The sequence below is a fragment of the Babesia bigemina genome, assembly GCF_000981445.1.
Source record: "Babesia bigemina genome assembly Bbig001, chromosome : I".
Lineage (NCBI taxonomy): Eukaryota > Apicomplexa > Aconoidasida > Piroplasmida > Babesiidae > Babesia > Babesia bigemina.
In genome coordinates, this window is record NC_027216.1 from 556,760 (window position 1) to 572,646 (window position 15,887).

At 45.8% G+C, this 15,887-nt stretch overlaps 8 protein-coding genes across 8 annotated transcripts; 2 read left to right on the plus strand and 6 right to left on the minus strand.

Annotated features, from left to right (window-relative positions):
- Positions 1–685: 685 nt before the first annotated feature.
- BBBOND_0102460 (ubiquitin-conjugating enzyme E2, putative) lies at positions 686–1,373 on the minus strand (the record flags this gene model as incomplete). The annotated part of the gene is made up of 2 exons (XM_012910649.1): positions 686–900; positions 1,082–1,373. The coding sequence occupies 2 exons, from the start codon at positions 1,371–1,373 to the stop codon at positions 686–688; spliced, it is 507 nt and encodes a 168-aa protein (XP_012766103.1).
- Positions 1,374–1,496: 123 nt separating this feature from the next.
- On the minus strand, positions 1,497–2,201 carry BBBOND_0102470 (hypothetical protein; the record flags this gene model as incomplete). Its single annotated transcript, XM_012910650.1, has 4 exons — positions 1,497–1,658; positions 1,763–1,813; positions 1,903–1,966; positions 2,161–2,201. 4 exons carry the CDS (start codon positions 2,199–2,201, stop codon positions 1,497–1,499), a joined length of 318 nt encoding a protein of 105 aa, XP_012766104.1.
- Positions 2,202–2,819: 618 nt separating this feature from the next.
- Positions 2,820–6,693, plus strand: BBBOND_0102480 (WD domain, G-beta repeat domain containing protein, putative; the record flags this gene model as incomplete). The annotated part of the gene is made up of 2 exons (XM_012910651.1): positions 2,820–5,880; positions 5,918–6,693. 2 exons carry the CDS (start codon positions 2,820–2,822, stop codon positions 6,691–6,693), a joined length of 3,837 nt encoding a protein of 1,278 aa, XP_012766105.1.
- A 263-nt stretch (positions 6,694–6,956) lies between these two features.
- BBBOND_0102490 (hypothetical protein) lies at positions 6,957–7,250 on the minus strand (the record flags this gene model as incomplete). Its single annotated transcript, XM_012910652.1, has 1 exon — positions 6,957–7,250. One exon carries the CDS (start codon positions 7,248–7,250, stop codon positions 6,957–6,959), a length of 294 nt encoding a protein of 97 aa, XP_012766106.1.
- A 235-nt stretch (positions 7,251–7,485) lies between these two features.
- Positions 7,486–7,701, minus strand: BBBOND_0102500 (hypothetical protein; the record flags this gene model as incomplete). The annotated part of the gene is made up of 1 exon (XM_012910653.1): positions 7,486–7,701. The coding sequence occupies one exon, from the start codon at positions 7,699–7,701 to the stop codon at positions 7,486–7,488; it is 216 nt and encodes a 71-aa protein (XP_012766107.1).
- Positions 7,702–7,846: 145 nt separating this feature from the next.
- BBBOND_0102510 (hypothetical protein) lies at positions 7,847–8,131 on the plus strand (the record flags this gene model as incomplete). The annotated part of the gene is made up of 1 exon (XM_012910654.1): positions 7,847–8,131. The coding sequence occupies one exon, from the start codon at positions 7,847–7,849 to the stop codon at positions 8,129–8,131; it is 285 nt and encodes a 94-aa protein (XP_012766108.1).
- A 3,686-nt stretch (positions 8,132–11,817) lies between these two features.
- BBBOND_0102520 (kinesin-like protein, putative) lies at positions 11,818–13,760 on the minus strand (the record flags this gene model as incomplete). The annotated part of the gene is given in 5 exon segments (XM_012910655.1): positions 11,818–12,899; positions 12,936–13,150; positions 13,159–13,318; positions 13,342–13,589; positions 13,624–13,760. Coding segments are annotated over 5 exon segments (1,842 nt in total).
- A 382-nt stretch (positions 13,761–14,142) lies between these two features.
- Positions 14,143–15,368, minus strand: BBBOND_0102530 (hydrolase, TatD family protein, putative; the record flags this gene model as incomplete). The annotated part of the gene is made up of 6 exons (XM_012910656.1): positions 14,143–14,384; positions 14,420–14,614; positions 14,730–14,815; positions 14,853–15,063; positions 15,102–15,202; positions 15,247–15,368. The coding sequence occupies 6 exons, from the start codon at positions 15,366–15,368 to the stop codon at positions 14,143–14,145; spliced, it is 957 nt and encodes a 318-aa protein (XP_012766110.1).
- Positions 15,369–15,887: the final 519 nt, after the last annotated feature.

Here is a 15,887-nt window from a genome sequence, read left to right on the forward strand (position 1 = left end):
GACGTGGAACCCGCACAAGTATCGGCGTGAGGCGGTAGCCCCGCGAAATCCAAAACCGCCCCTAGGCACGTAGCCACAAAGCACACTATATAATGAGAGAACATAATAAGAGGTATAACCTTTCTCAACAGAATATGGATATGTTAATTCGCACCCATCGATGACTTCGTCCTATACGCGTTTAGTTACCATAATCACAAAGGGAGAGATTCGATTTACTAGATCCGACAGCCTCGTACCTCCATCTGATCCCAGTTGCTCAGGTATATTTTGCTCGCACCGTCGAACTATTTCTTTTTTTCCGTTGGTCAATCAATGTAGCGACATAACACGGCTTCAACATTTTTAATTTGCTTTAATGAACTTGGATATACAGCACCCGTTAAAACCTTAACGCATTTTCGTGAATTCAGCCTGTTACTATGGCGTTAAACGCCAGACAACATTGCGAAAACGAAACAGAAGCCAGTTTTCTGCTAACTCAAAAGTGCGCATACACCTTTCAAAGCGGTATTATATATAGAATTAGAGGCTGCTCTCCATTTATGTTCCGATATGCAACGCTGGCTCACGGAATCGGCCATGTTTGCCAAATTAAACTAACAGCGTTTTGAAAACTCTAACAAATACAGCTTGTAAATAACCAACCTACATAATTTAAATACCTACTAACATACGTGTATGATTATGGGAAGCTTTTAAGGGCGTGTTCCAACGTGTACATCTCGGCCATGCTTCTGAAGCCCACTATGTCGCCGGACCTGATCAGGTTCCCAGCATCACAATTCAAAGGACTATCAGCATTGGGGTCGTCCAAGATATATGAGACGCCGCGGCATAGGTACTGCAAAGTCCACGCTGGGCTCCAATTGGATTTTAGGACGTCCATGCACAGTTCCCCTGCAAAATCTTAACCAATTCGAATGGACATAATAGCCCAGACAACGTTCCGTAATGCAGACAATGCATGTAGATAACACTATTAACTGTTAATAACACAAAGCTCAAGCAAACCTTAAAACTATTTTTAGATGCGATTTGACGGTACGGTTAAAACCGATACACAATAAATGACACATACCCGTTTCGAAGTTTATGTTGGGATGAAAACACTTCGTCACAAATGAGACCACTGGAGGGTTGATCGGATAGTTTGGCGGGCAAAGTATGTTCAACTTAAAAATGCCCTTCTGTACAGTATTACTAATCACCAGGTATGCATCTCTCACCTCATAAGGACTCTTACATGGTCCCTTTATGTATGCATACCAATGATGCACGTTTGATCCAACCAACATTAATCGCATATTTGGGTCATCCATTCGACTAGATTCCTTAAGCTCCTTTAGGAGCCGGCTTCGCGCCAGAGCCATTCTTGAGCACACGGGAACGCTTCAATCTTCTGCCGCACCTATCGTACCCGTCGCCTCCCATAGTAGATCGGCGCAGATTGACCAGAGCCGACGTAGAGGCTCGAATGGAGTGCCTCACCCGTCTCAATCGCGCAACTGCCAGTATATTACATCGACATGAAAATCACTTCTTATTTCACTATCATAAAACAGGAGAGTATTATTTCCTGAGGGTTTAAAATTACCTATACGATGGACATTGATATTATAATCGCTAATCTCGCCCTTCACCGAGCTCTTCAACTTCTGCGAGCAAAATTAGATCTTGCCATGTATGACGGCAGGTAATAACAACGTAACGATGTGTAATAAAAATATAGAGCTTGGTGACAATTGTTCCGGCGGCTCACCTCGAACTTCCGTTCTATCTCACGCGACTTCCGGAAGACCTCTTGGTGGTACTGCTGACTGGGCAACGCACGCCTAACCATCTGATTCAGCGTCACCCATTTGAGATTTGAGTTCCCAAACGAAATTCATGTGTACGAACCAGTTTCAGTGCTGTTAGATGGGTCCGCTGTTGCAGCGCCACGAAATCCCTAACGTAGTCGACCCTGGCGTTATTGCGTGCCGTGCGAAACGAACTCACATGACGTTTACCGCAAGGAATGATTATGAGGTAATAACGGCCAAATCTATCGTCAGACGTCGCTGTTATAGTTGTCAACGTATTGGTGTGTCCGACGTTTCTCGATATTTTACGTCACACAGAGAGGAAAAATTGACAGCTGCAGCGGGTCAAACATACCCTATCGTATCATCGTATCGACATATGCGGTGTTTGACCATGCCGACGCCCTAAGTAATATACTCAGGCAGTTGATTGTGGCTGTATGTGACACCCTGTCCAGAAAAGGGCAGTGAAACGGAGGCAACACCGCGTGCTAGAATGACAAACTATTGCACTTTAATTCACAATGTACATATGTTTAATTAAATATAAACACATACGACTCGTATTCATCTGAATTGGTCGACACCACAGTGTGCCTTGCATCACGGAGTGACATGGCGACACCACTTCAGGCGCAGCAATACGTCCATCTTTTTGCGGCCTGTTCAGGCTGAAAAATCGAATGATAGTTTACCAACACGGTGTGTATATGACCGAGTGGCCATAATTTGCATGGAACCTCAGTTTCAATTGCTCGGACACACCCCCTCGACCCTGTAGGCTAGGCATCTTACGGACGGCGCAGACAACGATGGTGAGCAGCGCCTAAGGAGAAGGAACCTAATTGGGGATCATACTTGGAGGTGCCCAAAGCGCGCGGCGAAGTCCGTAAACACCAAGCAGTGTCGCACGTGCGAAACACTGCGAACGCGTCGTAGGCAAGCCTACCGGGCGTCTCGTGCGTGTGTGATTACAAACTACATTACCCGTGAAAGGGCGTAGATTGGGTCAAGATGTTGATAAAGTGCAAGACCAAGAGCCCTAGGGTGAAGGGTATCACCTTCCACCCTAGCCTACATTTCCTCCTGGCATCGATGCACTCGGGTGAAATCCAGCTCTGGAACTACCTGAACTCGTCACTGGTCGACGTTTTCGAGTACCATGAGGGGCCGGTGCGCGGTATCGACTTCCACCCGCTGCAGCCGCTGTTTGCCAGTGGTGGAGACGATACGAATGTCGTCGTGTGGGACTTCAAACAGAAGAAAATGCTCTTTGCGATGTCAGGGCACAATGATTACGTCAGAACAGTGCAGTTCCACCCAAACTATCCGTGGATTGTATCGTCATCAGATGACCAAACTGTTAGGATTTGGAACTGGCAGGGCAGGAGCTGCATCAGCGTTCTGCAAGGGCACATGCATTACGTGATGTGCGCCAGGTTCCATCCGAGTAAGGACCTACTCGTGTCAGCCAGTTTGGATCAGACTGCGAGGATATGGGACATCACCCAGCTCCGTGAGAAGAATTGCGCAATACAAGGCGTAGTCGGGCAATCGGGATCTAACCTGCTCTCCAATGTGCATATGATTAGTTGTGGCAATGGTCACTCGGCACAATCGGATTTAGGCAGGAAAACGGACAGAGTGCCCTTCACCGATGTCACCTGTCTATACACACTTGTTGGACACGAGAAGGGGGTCAACTGGGCTGTTTTCCACGATGTTCTACCGTGCGCCATAACTGCTAGTGATGACAAAACCATCCGCGTGTGGAGGTTCAACGGGCCGAATATCTGGCAAACCAATATTCTGAAGGGGCACACCAACAATATCTGCTCGCTGATTATGCATCCGAACAACATCAACTACCTGCTGTCGGTATCCGAAGATAAGTCCATAAAGGTCTGGGACACGAAGAAGTGGACGCTGGCGCACACCTTCATGTTGGAAAAGGACCGATTCTGGATTGTGCAAAGTGCCAAAGACTCCAACTACATTGCTGCCGGCCATGATTCGGGCTTGATCGTATTTAAGCTCTTCAAAGAAAGGCCCATCGTAACTGTCGTCGGCAACACGCTTTATTACGTGTGGAACGATTCCATTTACTCCAGCAACATTGAGAAGGAGCTGGAGTTGAGCAGAGAAGAGGCGAAGAAGTCCACGCCGGAGGTTGCTGAAGTCAAGGAGCATAGGTGCGTTAGACACTGTGCGGCCCACGATGATCACTCACATGGAATGACTTTGGATGATTTCCTGGGATTCAGCACCTGTATGCATCAAAACTCACTGGAGAACCAAGACAAGTCTCAGATACGGGATGACCTGGTTTTCCCATCACCGTCTGGTGACTTTTGCAAGAAGAATCGCACGAAAATTTTGCTGATAAATGGCGTTGCTGATTCTGAGTCCATCGTTAAGCGCTTTATGACCGCCTTACTGATACAAACGCCGATCCCGCCGGATGTTGGGGCCACTGGCGGTCTCATATTCCCCTTTTCGATGCACTACAATCACTATTGCGCAGACAAGAGCGTGTTCCTCGTGAACTACAATTACAAGGGGAGGTCATTCTACGAAATCATGATCCGCGAAAATGCAACCAACAACCTCAGCGACCATCGGGCAACGTGCCATATCGGGGAAGCCGTGTCGTCGTGCTTCGTATCCCGATCTCTGGTTGCGGCCATCAACCCCTCTGGCAAAATGACGGTGCACAATCTGGATGGAGAGGAGGCGTCTGAGATTGGAATAGACATGAAGTTGGACAAGATCTTTTCAGTCTGCGTAAACATCGTCCTCGTGTGGTCCAGCAGCGAAAACGCGATCGTGTTGTATGACGTTGCCATGAGGAAAACGCTCTGCACAGCACATGGTACACTAGGCAAGCTCTGCGACGTCATCGTCTCCAAATCAAAGAAGCTCATAGCGGCCGTGTACCGCAAGTTCGTCGTGATCTTCGACAGGGACCTGAAGAAGCTTGCCTCCGTCGAAATGCAAGGAAGGGTAAAAACCGCAGCCTGGCATGAAAACAATGCGCTGTTCTTTGCCACCAGCGATCGCATTTATTATCTTATGGTCAATGGCGACTTGGGAGTGATGCGCAGCATAGACAAACCGGTTTACATCATTCGTATCAAGGACAACGCGCTATACGTCATGCAGCGCAACCACAAGTGCTATAAGATGGAAATCGTGTCAAACGAATTTCTCTTCAAAATGGCGCTGTACCATAACAAGATTGAAACAGCCAAGAAACTTATAGAAACGGGGAAGGTACATGGTTACGCCATGGTTTCCTACCTTATTGAAAAGGGCCACCCATCTCTGGCCCGCATGATAATTCGGGATCCCCAGATGAGGTTCGATTTGGCCCTCAGTTGTGGCAACCTCGATGACGCATATGAGGACGCACAGGTTCTGGATGACGTCGAGGCCTGGAAGAGTCTTGGTGACGCGGCATTGGAACAAGGCAATTGCGTCATTTCCGAGGTCGCGTTCCAAAAGGCCAAACTCTTCGAGAAACTCACTATGCTGTACGTGATCACAGGAAACACCATCAAGCTTAAGAAGATGATGAACATCTGCAAGTTCAGGAACGACATCCCCTCGACTGTTCAGCACGCCCTCTACCTGGGTGACATGGGTGAACTGGCTAATATTCTAAAAGAAAACAAGAAAAGCAAGCTGGCTGAAATATGCGAGGCGACGTACGCCATCAACGGTAAGGCCGCCGAGGGAGGACGGCCAAATACGTTCTATATGGTCCCCCCGCAACCTGTGCACAGAGCTACGGTTGAGAATGTGAACTGGCCTGTGACTCCACTGGAGGCTGTAGTTCGGGAACCTTTGTGCTACGACGACGCCGACGCGGGTGAGGCCGATATTGACATCGTGACGATGGAGGAAGCCAATCAAAACAAGCCAAGTCAGGTGAACGCCGATATTTGGGGCACCATCGACGAAATAGATTCCATGGAATACGCCAACGACTCTGCTAACGTAACTGAGGAAGCAGAGGAGCAATGCAAAATCCATGACTCGCGTTGCCGATCACCCCTGGACTTCATTTCCATAGGTAGGTGTGATTACTTTTATGTAACATAACCATGCAGGTGAAACGGGACGTGCTTTGGATGCGCTGGAGCGATCGTTTGGACTGGATGACAGGGCTTCGCTTGAGGAAATCCTCGCGAAGGCGCACATTTCGTCAGAAGCTTCACATCAATCGCAATCACAATATGCCGAGAACTGGAGTCGAATCCTCAACCACGAGCATGTGGCCGGCATAATGAACAGAGGCTACGCGCACGTCACCGCTGGTGCATTTGAGGATGCGATAACTGAATTCCGACATGCGCTGAAGCATTGGATATTCCTGGTCAGCGCAGGGTCTCGCGATTACATTGACCAGTGCCGTATCTACGTAACGGCGATGCTGCTGGAGGGGGAACGCGAGCGGCTGGCCGAGACGGATACCCGCAGGTCGCTCGAGCTCGCGGCGTACTTCTCCTGCTGTAACCTGCTGCCCCAACACCAGTATTTGGTGATGCGGCGCACCATGGGCATCATGTGGAAGGCGCAAAATTACAAGACGGCAGCGCGGATTGTAACCAGGCTGCTATCGCAGGACGTGTCCAGCATAGAGGGCGCGGAGGAGGAGATGCAGAAGGCGAAGAAAATTTATGCGCTGTGCGAGCAGAAGGGCATTGAGACCTACTCGCTCGATTATGACGAAGATGACGAGCGGGATCTGAACATATGTACGATTAGCCTTGTCAAAACACAGGGGCAACCTACGGTGCAATGCCGATTCTGTAACGCAGTCGCCTTGGAGAAATATGTCTCGCAGATCTGCAACATCTGTCGGCTGTGCAAACTTACCAGGTGACCGCTGTTTTAATTTCAATCGTAGCCTAATACCTGTTTTCCGACAATGTTGAGCTTGATTATGGTGGTGTATGTACACGTCGTCAGCGCCATTTCTTCGTCCGCAATCACAATAATGATCAGCGGATCCGCCTAGAGACTACGCGCCGTCGCAACATATTCGCTCTTCTATTTACTTTTTGCGGATTTTAGAACATTTTCTACGCATCAACGTACTAGATTAACACATGTTCTGCTGTCTGCATTGAGTTTTGGCGTTTGAGGCTACGATGAATAATTTTTGATTAAAGGCTCGGCGTTGTATGTATTGCGATACTCTCTGAAGTAACTACGCAAATTGTCGATCGGTTTCTGATACCACCTGCCGTACCAAATGATGAGTGAGAGCACTATGAAAACCGCCATGAAGGTGCAGAAAATGGCGATGCCGGCGCCGCGCGGACAACATTTGCAGTCACAGAACAAGGTACATTTGGGACAGATTTTATGACAGCGGTTCTGGCTTCCATTACATTTGTCGTGTTCCCCCTCCGTCAACTTACCCTGCGCCGCACCCATTTTACTCGACCTTAACAATGAACAACGCACCACGAAGCTAGCAGCGGTCGGAAGATACAAACCTTCCGTGTTAAGCAAACAACAAAACCCCAGATATCACTATGTGTCTTAAATGACTCAACCAAAATACTTCTTAGGGTTGGAAACTCAATGCGCCATTGGCCATGCATGGTAGTGGGTAATCATTGACCCACAGAAAACTCCACTGCATCAGGTACATGTCGCACGTCTTCATTTAATCTGCATATATAATGTCATAATACGATTCGGCGAAGTACAAGACATTGGAATCCACGTCGCAACCTCCAAAGCTGGACGCGAGACAGCGAAGGGTACCATCTGCGTAATTTCGATAACGGACGGCCCTCTTACATTTGAGTCTGCATTTACGAGAGCATGAATTCACGGAGTTATCGGAGAGCCCAGTTGTTAGTTCGTTGGACCGTTGCATAATGCCAATCTCATGAGCCTGGTCTCAAATGGCATGCGGGACGTAGACATTCAGAAGCAATGCTGATAATTGATTCTGCAACGATGACCTCGTTATCAGCAAATATCGTATCTTTCAACATTGTTCCCATCCATTTCTCTATCATATGTCGGAGCAGAAGTTTCAACGATTTCTAACGCGAATTTCTTTCTCACGCCCCAACTCGTTTTCGCTGACGCTATCATCACATCTTAAAAAATCCAAGCAACTCGAATATCTCTACAACGTTGACGTAGAATGGTTGGCTCAGTCCAAAATAATTTTAAGTATTGCGATCGAAGGCCGTGTTATTAGACCCCCAGAATCTCATTTGGCCGCAGCTGGAAAGTTGTTGAAACAACGTTTCAAAAGCGTAACAATTTGCTCTACTGCTTTATACATAAAGCAGTAGTACCCGTTGCCTGAAACAGTGTTATCTGCCTTCATAAGGTTTAAATATGTTTTTCCTCACCACCTGTAACTGCTCCTTGCCTCAAACAATGTTCAGTGAAACGGTTATTACTGAGGTGACGTATAGAATTTATCAGTTGATACGATACCAGTGCTACAATCATGTTTAAACCGGTGTCATAAGGTTCACTATATTGTTGAATTGCTTCCCTCCGAGTGGGCAGTCAGCACAAATGGTTGCTTTGTCTACTTCGTTCGCAGCATCAATATAATAATGCCTGCTTCCACGAGCTAATGTGCAAACCATAATTACCGTTGTCATTTCAAATACTTTGCAGTTTTTGTGGAATCATTAAGCAAGAGTATAGGTTGGAGTATAGACAACCTTCCCACCACCGTCAGTGAGATGGTACCCACGGAAGCAACTTCAGCAAATATTTAAACGAACTACAACGTAGAACGTTTCAATACCAACAATTTAATGACTGAAAATAAATATGATGAGAAGCTGAATGGTGCGATTGTGCTCGCCTTGTAATATGATGCATTGTATACGTAGGGAGAACTTCAAGTGAACTATATCAGCAATAGGATGCAGTTGAAATCAACGCTGCAACATGAAATTGCAAACTGTACCACTACAATATACCGAACTGATTTTAACTGTGCGTATCGGCTGCAACTTAACCTGATAAGTTATGGATTTATAAAAGCTGTGAAGCACTCTGAATGATTCAATGTGCCCTAACAACAGTTAATAGCTTAAGAACATGCCGAGACGTTAGTGCTAAATGGAGGCCATATTTAGGCGGATGCAGTTAGTATTTATGGCAGAAAATTAGTACACTGAGAGAGTCGATTGATGTAAGCTATAAAACGGAGAAGTGATTTGTACGATAGTAATGGATGTAGAACACAGCTGTTTAGCAATTGTATGATTCAGCTATGGGTGTCGCTCTGATTAGTCGGGACAACGTGCAAGATCCATAAGGCATTTATTTACCTCCTAGGTGTTTGCATACGGACTGTTGGCAAATAGAGCTGAAATATATAAATGCAACCTATATGATAAGAAATTACCTTATGCATGCGGGTTGGTGCCGTTTACATCCCGCATTACATGCATATATGTGGTGTCACGTAGTGGCGCAATGTAGGGGTTGGTACTTAAATGCTATCAAAACGCACTGTAAAATTAGCAACACTTTCTATATAGCATATTCACCGATATAGCGTACAACATTCTTGATGCGGTTAACGGTTCATACTCAAACTCCTTTGGCGTACTGATTCCATTCTGCGTCGGGTTTTACCTTATTAAGTCGGCTGGAAGAAAATGTCTAAGTGCGACTGCCAATCTGGATCTTGTAACTGCCCTTCTAATTCTTGTCAGCATTGTGAAAAATGGTTTTGCCAATGTGAATGTTGCGTGAAGCAACGGAATACAATATTCTGCTGTCTCCTAGCCCTTATAGTCTTCGCAGTTTTACTTGCTTTTGCTATATACCTCTATAAGACAAAGTCATCGGCTTACATCATTCCAAAGGCAGTGTACGACTGGACCGGGTACACTTCGACATACACCGGACTTGGAAGCAAAAATCTCAATTAACTTAGAAATACAGGAGAACATCCTGTCTTTCATGTGATATACTAATGTAGTTGTATGATCACATGAGTTTAATGATGGGCTTGGTTTACATTAACGATGTTGTAGCAACGGTATGTGATAAACATCGGCCAGAAATTAATGATCGCAACTGCAAACTAGTAAAAATTCGTTTATGCGAGTCACATGAGCGTGAACCGAAAATGATTTCCGAGAATTCACGTTGATATTTGCCATTGCCGCACAACTAATTATTTAATGCGTCAAATCAGCATTAAATCTACTTCACAGCGCATTAACGTTATATATTGCCAACGATGTGTTTTTCAATAGCGCGCCACAATTGACAAATGGGTTCTTTTGCAATTCGTTGTTACACCAATAGTTATTAAAGCGATGGCAGCAATAAAGAGAGGGCTATGTCAACTGTAATTTTTGAGGAGGAAAATGCATAACAGTTGAAAAAAGTAAATACATCTACCATAATTGTAATCATGGGCCCAATGGAGTTATCCGTGACTGATGCGTTATATAGGTCTCAGTCTTTGTACTCCATCTAGCCATCCATATTTTCTGAGCTATTTTTACGGAGAACGTTCTGAAGCTTATGTTGACATAGCTACCTCATTCACTAATACAACCGAAAGTTACGCTGCATCTAAAAGGAGTATTTCAGGTGGAGCATTTCCTAGAAGACTGATCACTACTCCGCCTTTACATAAAAGACCGACTCTACCTTTAAGCATAATAAATAAAACTTCAAGATCGCAAAACGATATTAATGGTAATATAATGGCTTGATTCTACTCTGCTTCAGACTACTCACCGCAGCGATGACTGTTTTAAAGCTTGCATATGCGGATGAGAAAGACACCCGGTTGCTTCGATATTTTTTTTTTGCGTTCCCAAATTGTTACATGGAACATCATAGGATCCACATTATAAACATTGGAATTTCTCAGTTAGATCTCTTAAGAGCTACTTATAACTTCATGCGTCGAACCATTTTAGTTTGTGCTATGCCGCCTGAGTTTTAGGTATCATGGAGCATTTATTTAGTGGTAGTATAGTTACACAGTTAGGTAGTTAGTCATCCAGACTGGCAGGTGAAAGATGACGTTTTTGTGTCGAGTGTAGTACTAGGACAGTGGATTGCGCGTTACTGTTTGGTTAGGTGGTAAATTAGCGAGTCATGCATGGACTCTCCGTCTTTTTTGTAGGTGGACAGCATTTTTCAGAATGAGTACATTTAAAGCAATAATTATAGTTTTCACTTGTATCATGATCCTACAGTGAGGTTCGACTAGGGAGACCCTAGCGCATTCAAAACGTGGCACAGAGCGAGGTGCCAGAGGGATTGGGAATACGTTCTTTAGTATGGCATACTTCATTGCCGTTTTATCTAAATTATGATGTCCATATGCCTCATATATGTACGTGGAGGTTGTGTGGGTTCACACTACGCCAAAGTTGCCAGTCGGGAATAATTCTTCCCCCAGCACAAGATAGTCGGGATGCCAGGTGTGCTGGTATAGGCACTAGATCTTGTCAGTTAGACGACGGGGTTCGCAGTTGGAGGTACGTAGTTCGTTGCTGTGCAGGGTTGGTTGCAAACAGGTTAAGGGAAGATGGCTGGTGAAGAAGCAGGCTACGTTGTTGCCGGTATTGCCATAATCGCCCTTCCTATCTTGGTCATTTACATCATGGGTCAAATGTATAACGTAAGTCTTGGAGAGTTTTTCGCGAGACTACGTGATGGATTCCGTGACTCCAAGCCTAAACTCCAATAATCTTGTAGCCTCACTCCGTCCATATAGGGTACCTCTAGCTACCTCACATCCCATGTCAATTTATTAATAGTTACACAGTCATTAAAAGCTTGTGTTAACACTCAATCATTTATAATATGAAAGCCAAGGAGAATGGGCGTAATCATACGCAGCTGATGTCACCTCCATATCTTTTGTTGCCGCCGTTTAGAATACGTAGATGCTATGAGTTACGGCAAATCTTATTGCAGCAAAACAAATAACATATAAGCGTATTTTCGCACTGAATGTAGTATCATTAAATTCGTGTTACGGATCCATGCCAGGTATACTGCTGTTCACTCTCATTAAGTTATTGTGCTCCTCTACGGCTTGCTTAAGAAACAGGAGCGGCTTCACTTGCATCTTGATTTTGCTTTTGATGAATTCCGCGTAGTTTGGAATTTCTGGATCGCCGTTTACAGTCATCATTTGCAGAGCAATATGATTATATATCCGCTCAGCCTTTTGCAGAGCGTCGATTGATTTTTCGATTTTCATCTTAGTGTCCGCATCGACGCTTGAAGTAGAGTTGGAGGCATTTAATTCCAAAGAATCGCATATGTTTTCGTATAGATTCTGGTTCAAGGGATCCAATGTGATATCTTCCAGCATGGTTTCCACCGAAGGCGTGGTGCGTTGCTGCGATTTCATGGACTGCAAAACACTACTGAACGGGTCTGGCAGGTTTGAACCTCTGCTACGGCTGTAAGGTTGTGCGTTAGCCTCACGCGCCGATCTGATTGTTTCTCTCGGTGAAGTGATGTCACTAATCTTCCTAGAAACAGCGCTTCTACTGCTCATAGGTGGAGCCAATGTACGGGATTTGTTCAGTTTTTGCGATGTGCTCATCAATTTCGAGCCGATGAGTCCCATGTTTTTCAGACGTGGTGAAACAGCGAGTGACGGCCCACTAGCATACTCGCTTGCGTCAGACCTTAACCTGCTACTCTCATACGTTGGTATGCTTAGGTGCTTCCTGTATACGTTGCTGGATTCATGTTCTGTTTCCGCGGCGCCATTTGACCCCGTGGTTTGCGGTTGCCTGAAGTTTTTCACACGAGAAGCATATCTAAGAGTATTTAACGTCTGCTCACAGCTCACATTGCTTGGACATATATTTGCGATCATGAGATTCCTGCTTCCACCGACAAAGATATCCCTGAGAACCTTTGTGAGTTCACTGTCTCTGAAAGGTATGTGCGTCTTATCTAGATCCATTGCCCTAATACACTCCTTTAGAGCCAAAAGTGACCTGTTTATACCAGCACCATCCATCTGAGTTTGCTTCGGCTGGTTGATGCAGTCAGCTCCCCTCTCGCTCCCAGCCAGATCTATAAAAGCGATCCGTCCTGCATAGCTGCTACTCACTATCTATTAAAACATACCGCAATTCTTCATAGTTTCAATTTCCCGCAGCTCGATTCGTAAGAGTGCATGGGATCTCGAAGACTGGTCATTTTGCGAGTTCTGTCCGATTTTCCTCAATGTCAGCCCGCCAAGCATATGGCCAATTAGGTCTTCCTTGCAAGTTACTCGGCGTAGAGTCAGATCCTTGATGATTACTTCGCGTTTGCCGTTATCCAACGCTTCCACCATTTTCCTATAAGCATGTCTATTCGCCATATAATCACATACCTGTCCTGGAGCAGGTCGTATAGTTTGCCACAGTATATTTCGTAGAAGCTGATCATGACTTCCAGTCTCCCGTCGTATTCAGGCTCACACAGCATGCGATAAATGTCATTGGCGGCGTATTCGTAAATGCCAGCTAAGGGATTCTTAACGGTAGACAAAGGTACTTACGCATATACGGCATATTTGGGTTCTTCAATTTGCGCGATCCTATCATTGTGAAGGTTTTCCCGCTACCGGTTTGCCCGTAGGTAAAACAGGAGCATGTTTTCTGCTCCTTGAAGGCGAACTCTACGAGCGGCTTCACATATTCCTCGTAAATAAGCTGATTGTCGGCATGTTCGTCGTAAAATCGATCCACCCGAAACTCATACCGGTCAATGTATGTCGATCCGTCGATGCGCAGCCTGTGATTTGTCTTCTCCAACCAGGTCAACCTACTTGAGCTCCTCGATGATCGCCGTTGTATTGTTACAGAGGACGACATCGGTGTCTCCACGCGCCTTTTCTAAATCGCTGAGGGGCCTTTTGCGCACGATCACGTCAATTCGGCTCCTTTCTGTCGGCGCCTTAGCCATTGTAAGGAAGGCAAAATCTCAGCAACAGCGATCTACACATTCACGTCGAATCCCACACATTTGTGATTTTTACACACTACGCATTCAAATACATATGACTATATGTACGGAAGTTGTGACGCGCGTTGAACCTGCCGCTCATTACACCGGCGCGCTGTGGCCACTACAATGTTGTTTAGCGATCCCGTCAAACGCCATCATCGGACATTCCTCTTCCAACAAAGACGCTAAGGCCACTAGTATATTACTTAGAAGTTGTTTATATTGTATGTGTAAGCGTGTCTTCCAAGGTTTTCGCCGACCGGCTTTATGCGATATGCTTGAAAAGCGACACCGTGTTCCGGTAAACCCTACGTTCCACTCAGGAGGTTTACACATTAACCTACATATCGCAGAACTCTTTGAACTCCATTTCCGGAGCGACGATTTGGTGCACAACCTCGGCAACTTGTCTACGTTGGAATGAAAACCCTTGCGACAGAACTAACATTATGTGGCATGGCTCGTTCCGTTGGTTGTAGATGGTCTCTCCTGTCATTTTCTCAGCTTTCTTGACCACCGGGAAGACGGTTTTGACATACTGGCTGCTGGCGTGTGTCGGTTTAATGCCACACCAGGGGCAGTCTACACGCGTTTGTATGTTTTGCTTTCCCCCTTACCCGTCTCCAGCATGATCTTGTCCAGAGGGACTTTCTTTAGCACTTCCAGGTTATCTGACGTTTTCAAGGAGCATCCGTTGATCCCAATGTAGAACCCTTCGTCGATGAGCCTCTGCAGGGAGGCCTCATCGCTGGTGAAGCTGTGGCAAACGCCACCCGCCTCTACCCATTTTTCCTTGTTCCTCATAAGTATATCTGCGAACAGTGTAGGTATGACACGCAAGTCATCTTTTATGCTAATTAAAACACATTGCTACTGGTAGTTGCTTCCGTCGTAAGCACGTAAAACGTTTTCATTTGGCTCACTTACCCATGGTATCTTCCGTGGCGTTCCTCATGTGCAAGAATAGTGGTAACTTGTGCTTCGCCGCGAGGTCCAGTTGTATCTCAAAATATCTGCATGAGCGTTTGATTTCCTTTAGTGCTTGCATACTTTTTCTGCACGTCCTTATCGCACCAGTTTAGCCGATCGTAATCTAGTCCCAGTTCTCCGATTGCCACTATGCGATTTCGGTGCTTTTCAATAATTTCGTCCAGCGCTTGCATGTACTGCTCCGCCGTCTTTCGGAATTTATTGCGTATGAATTCGTTGCACATGGTCGGGTGCACCCCAGCCGTTGTGAAGAGCGATATGCCTTCCTTGTCTACGACACATGTCAACCTCACAAATGGCTTCACTTACCGAACTCTTCACATATGTCTAAGGCGTCGTATATGTCACCCAGCGTACCGGCCGTGAGCAGCATCTTGGTGACACCAACCTTTTTTGCTCGATCAATGACACTGCCACATTGTCAAACACGACTGACAAGACGTAATCGCCCTACCCTGACAAGTCTGCTATGTGTCGCTGCTTGCCGTTGTACACTCCCTTGTACATTTTGTCAACAAGGTTGGCGCCGATGTCAATGAAGTCGTACGACGGAGTACAGGAAGTCGAGTCCTCCATGTTTTTGACGGTGCTATACTGAAATCTGGAGAGTACGTTGTGTCGAATCACTGATTCGGTGCTCAAGCGTATCAAAAACGACGGCAGAAGCAGCCTCGCTTTCATGCTTCACAGGACAGTTCCATCGCGTCGTAGAATCGTCTAGAATATCACGAAATGCCACACACCTGCGATATATACACTTATTTTCAACCGTACGCTGCCACCATCGCCGCATCGAAAGCCGACGGCGGTACTACACCGCACAAAAGTAAGGCTACAACATCTGGGAGGTGGACAATTGAATGAATGTTTACTTATGTCTACTTATTGTCATAACATAGATAAAAAACTATTACAGTTTTGACCTGCAATATTTTATCAATTTGCCACTTTATGCCTGTAGAATCCTGATCGATCGCTCAACGTCTTCCTTATTGCTTTGCATCACTTGTAGCATCCGCCTAGTTCCATCCAGCGTTTCCGATTTTGTTGTATCACATCATACCAATAGATGTACTTTATATTTGTAATGAGGAC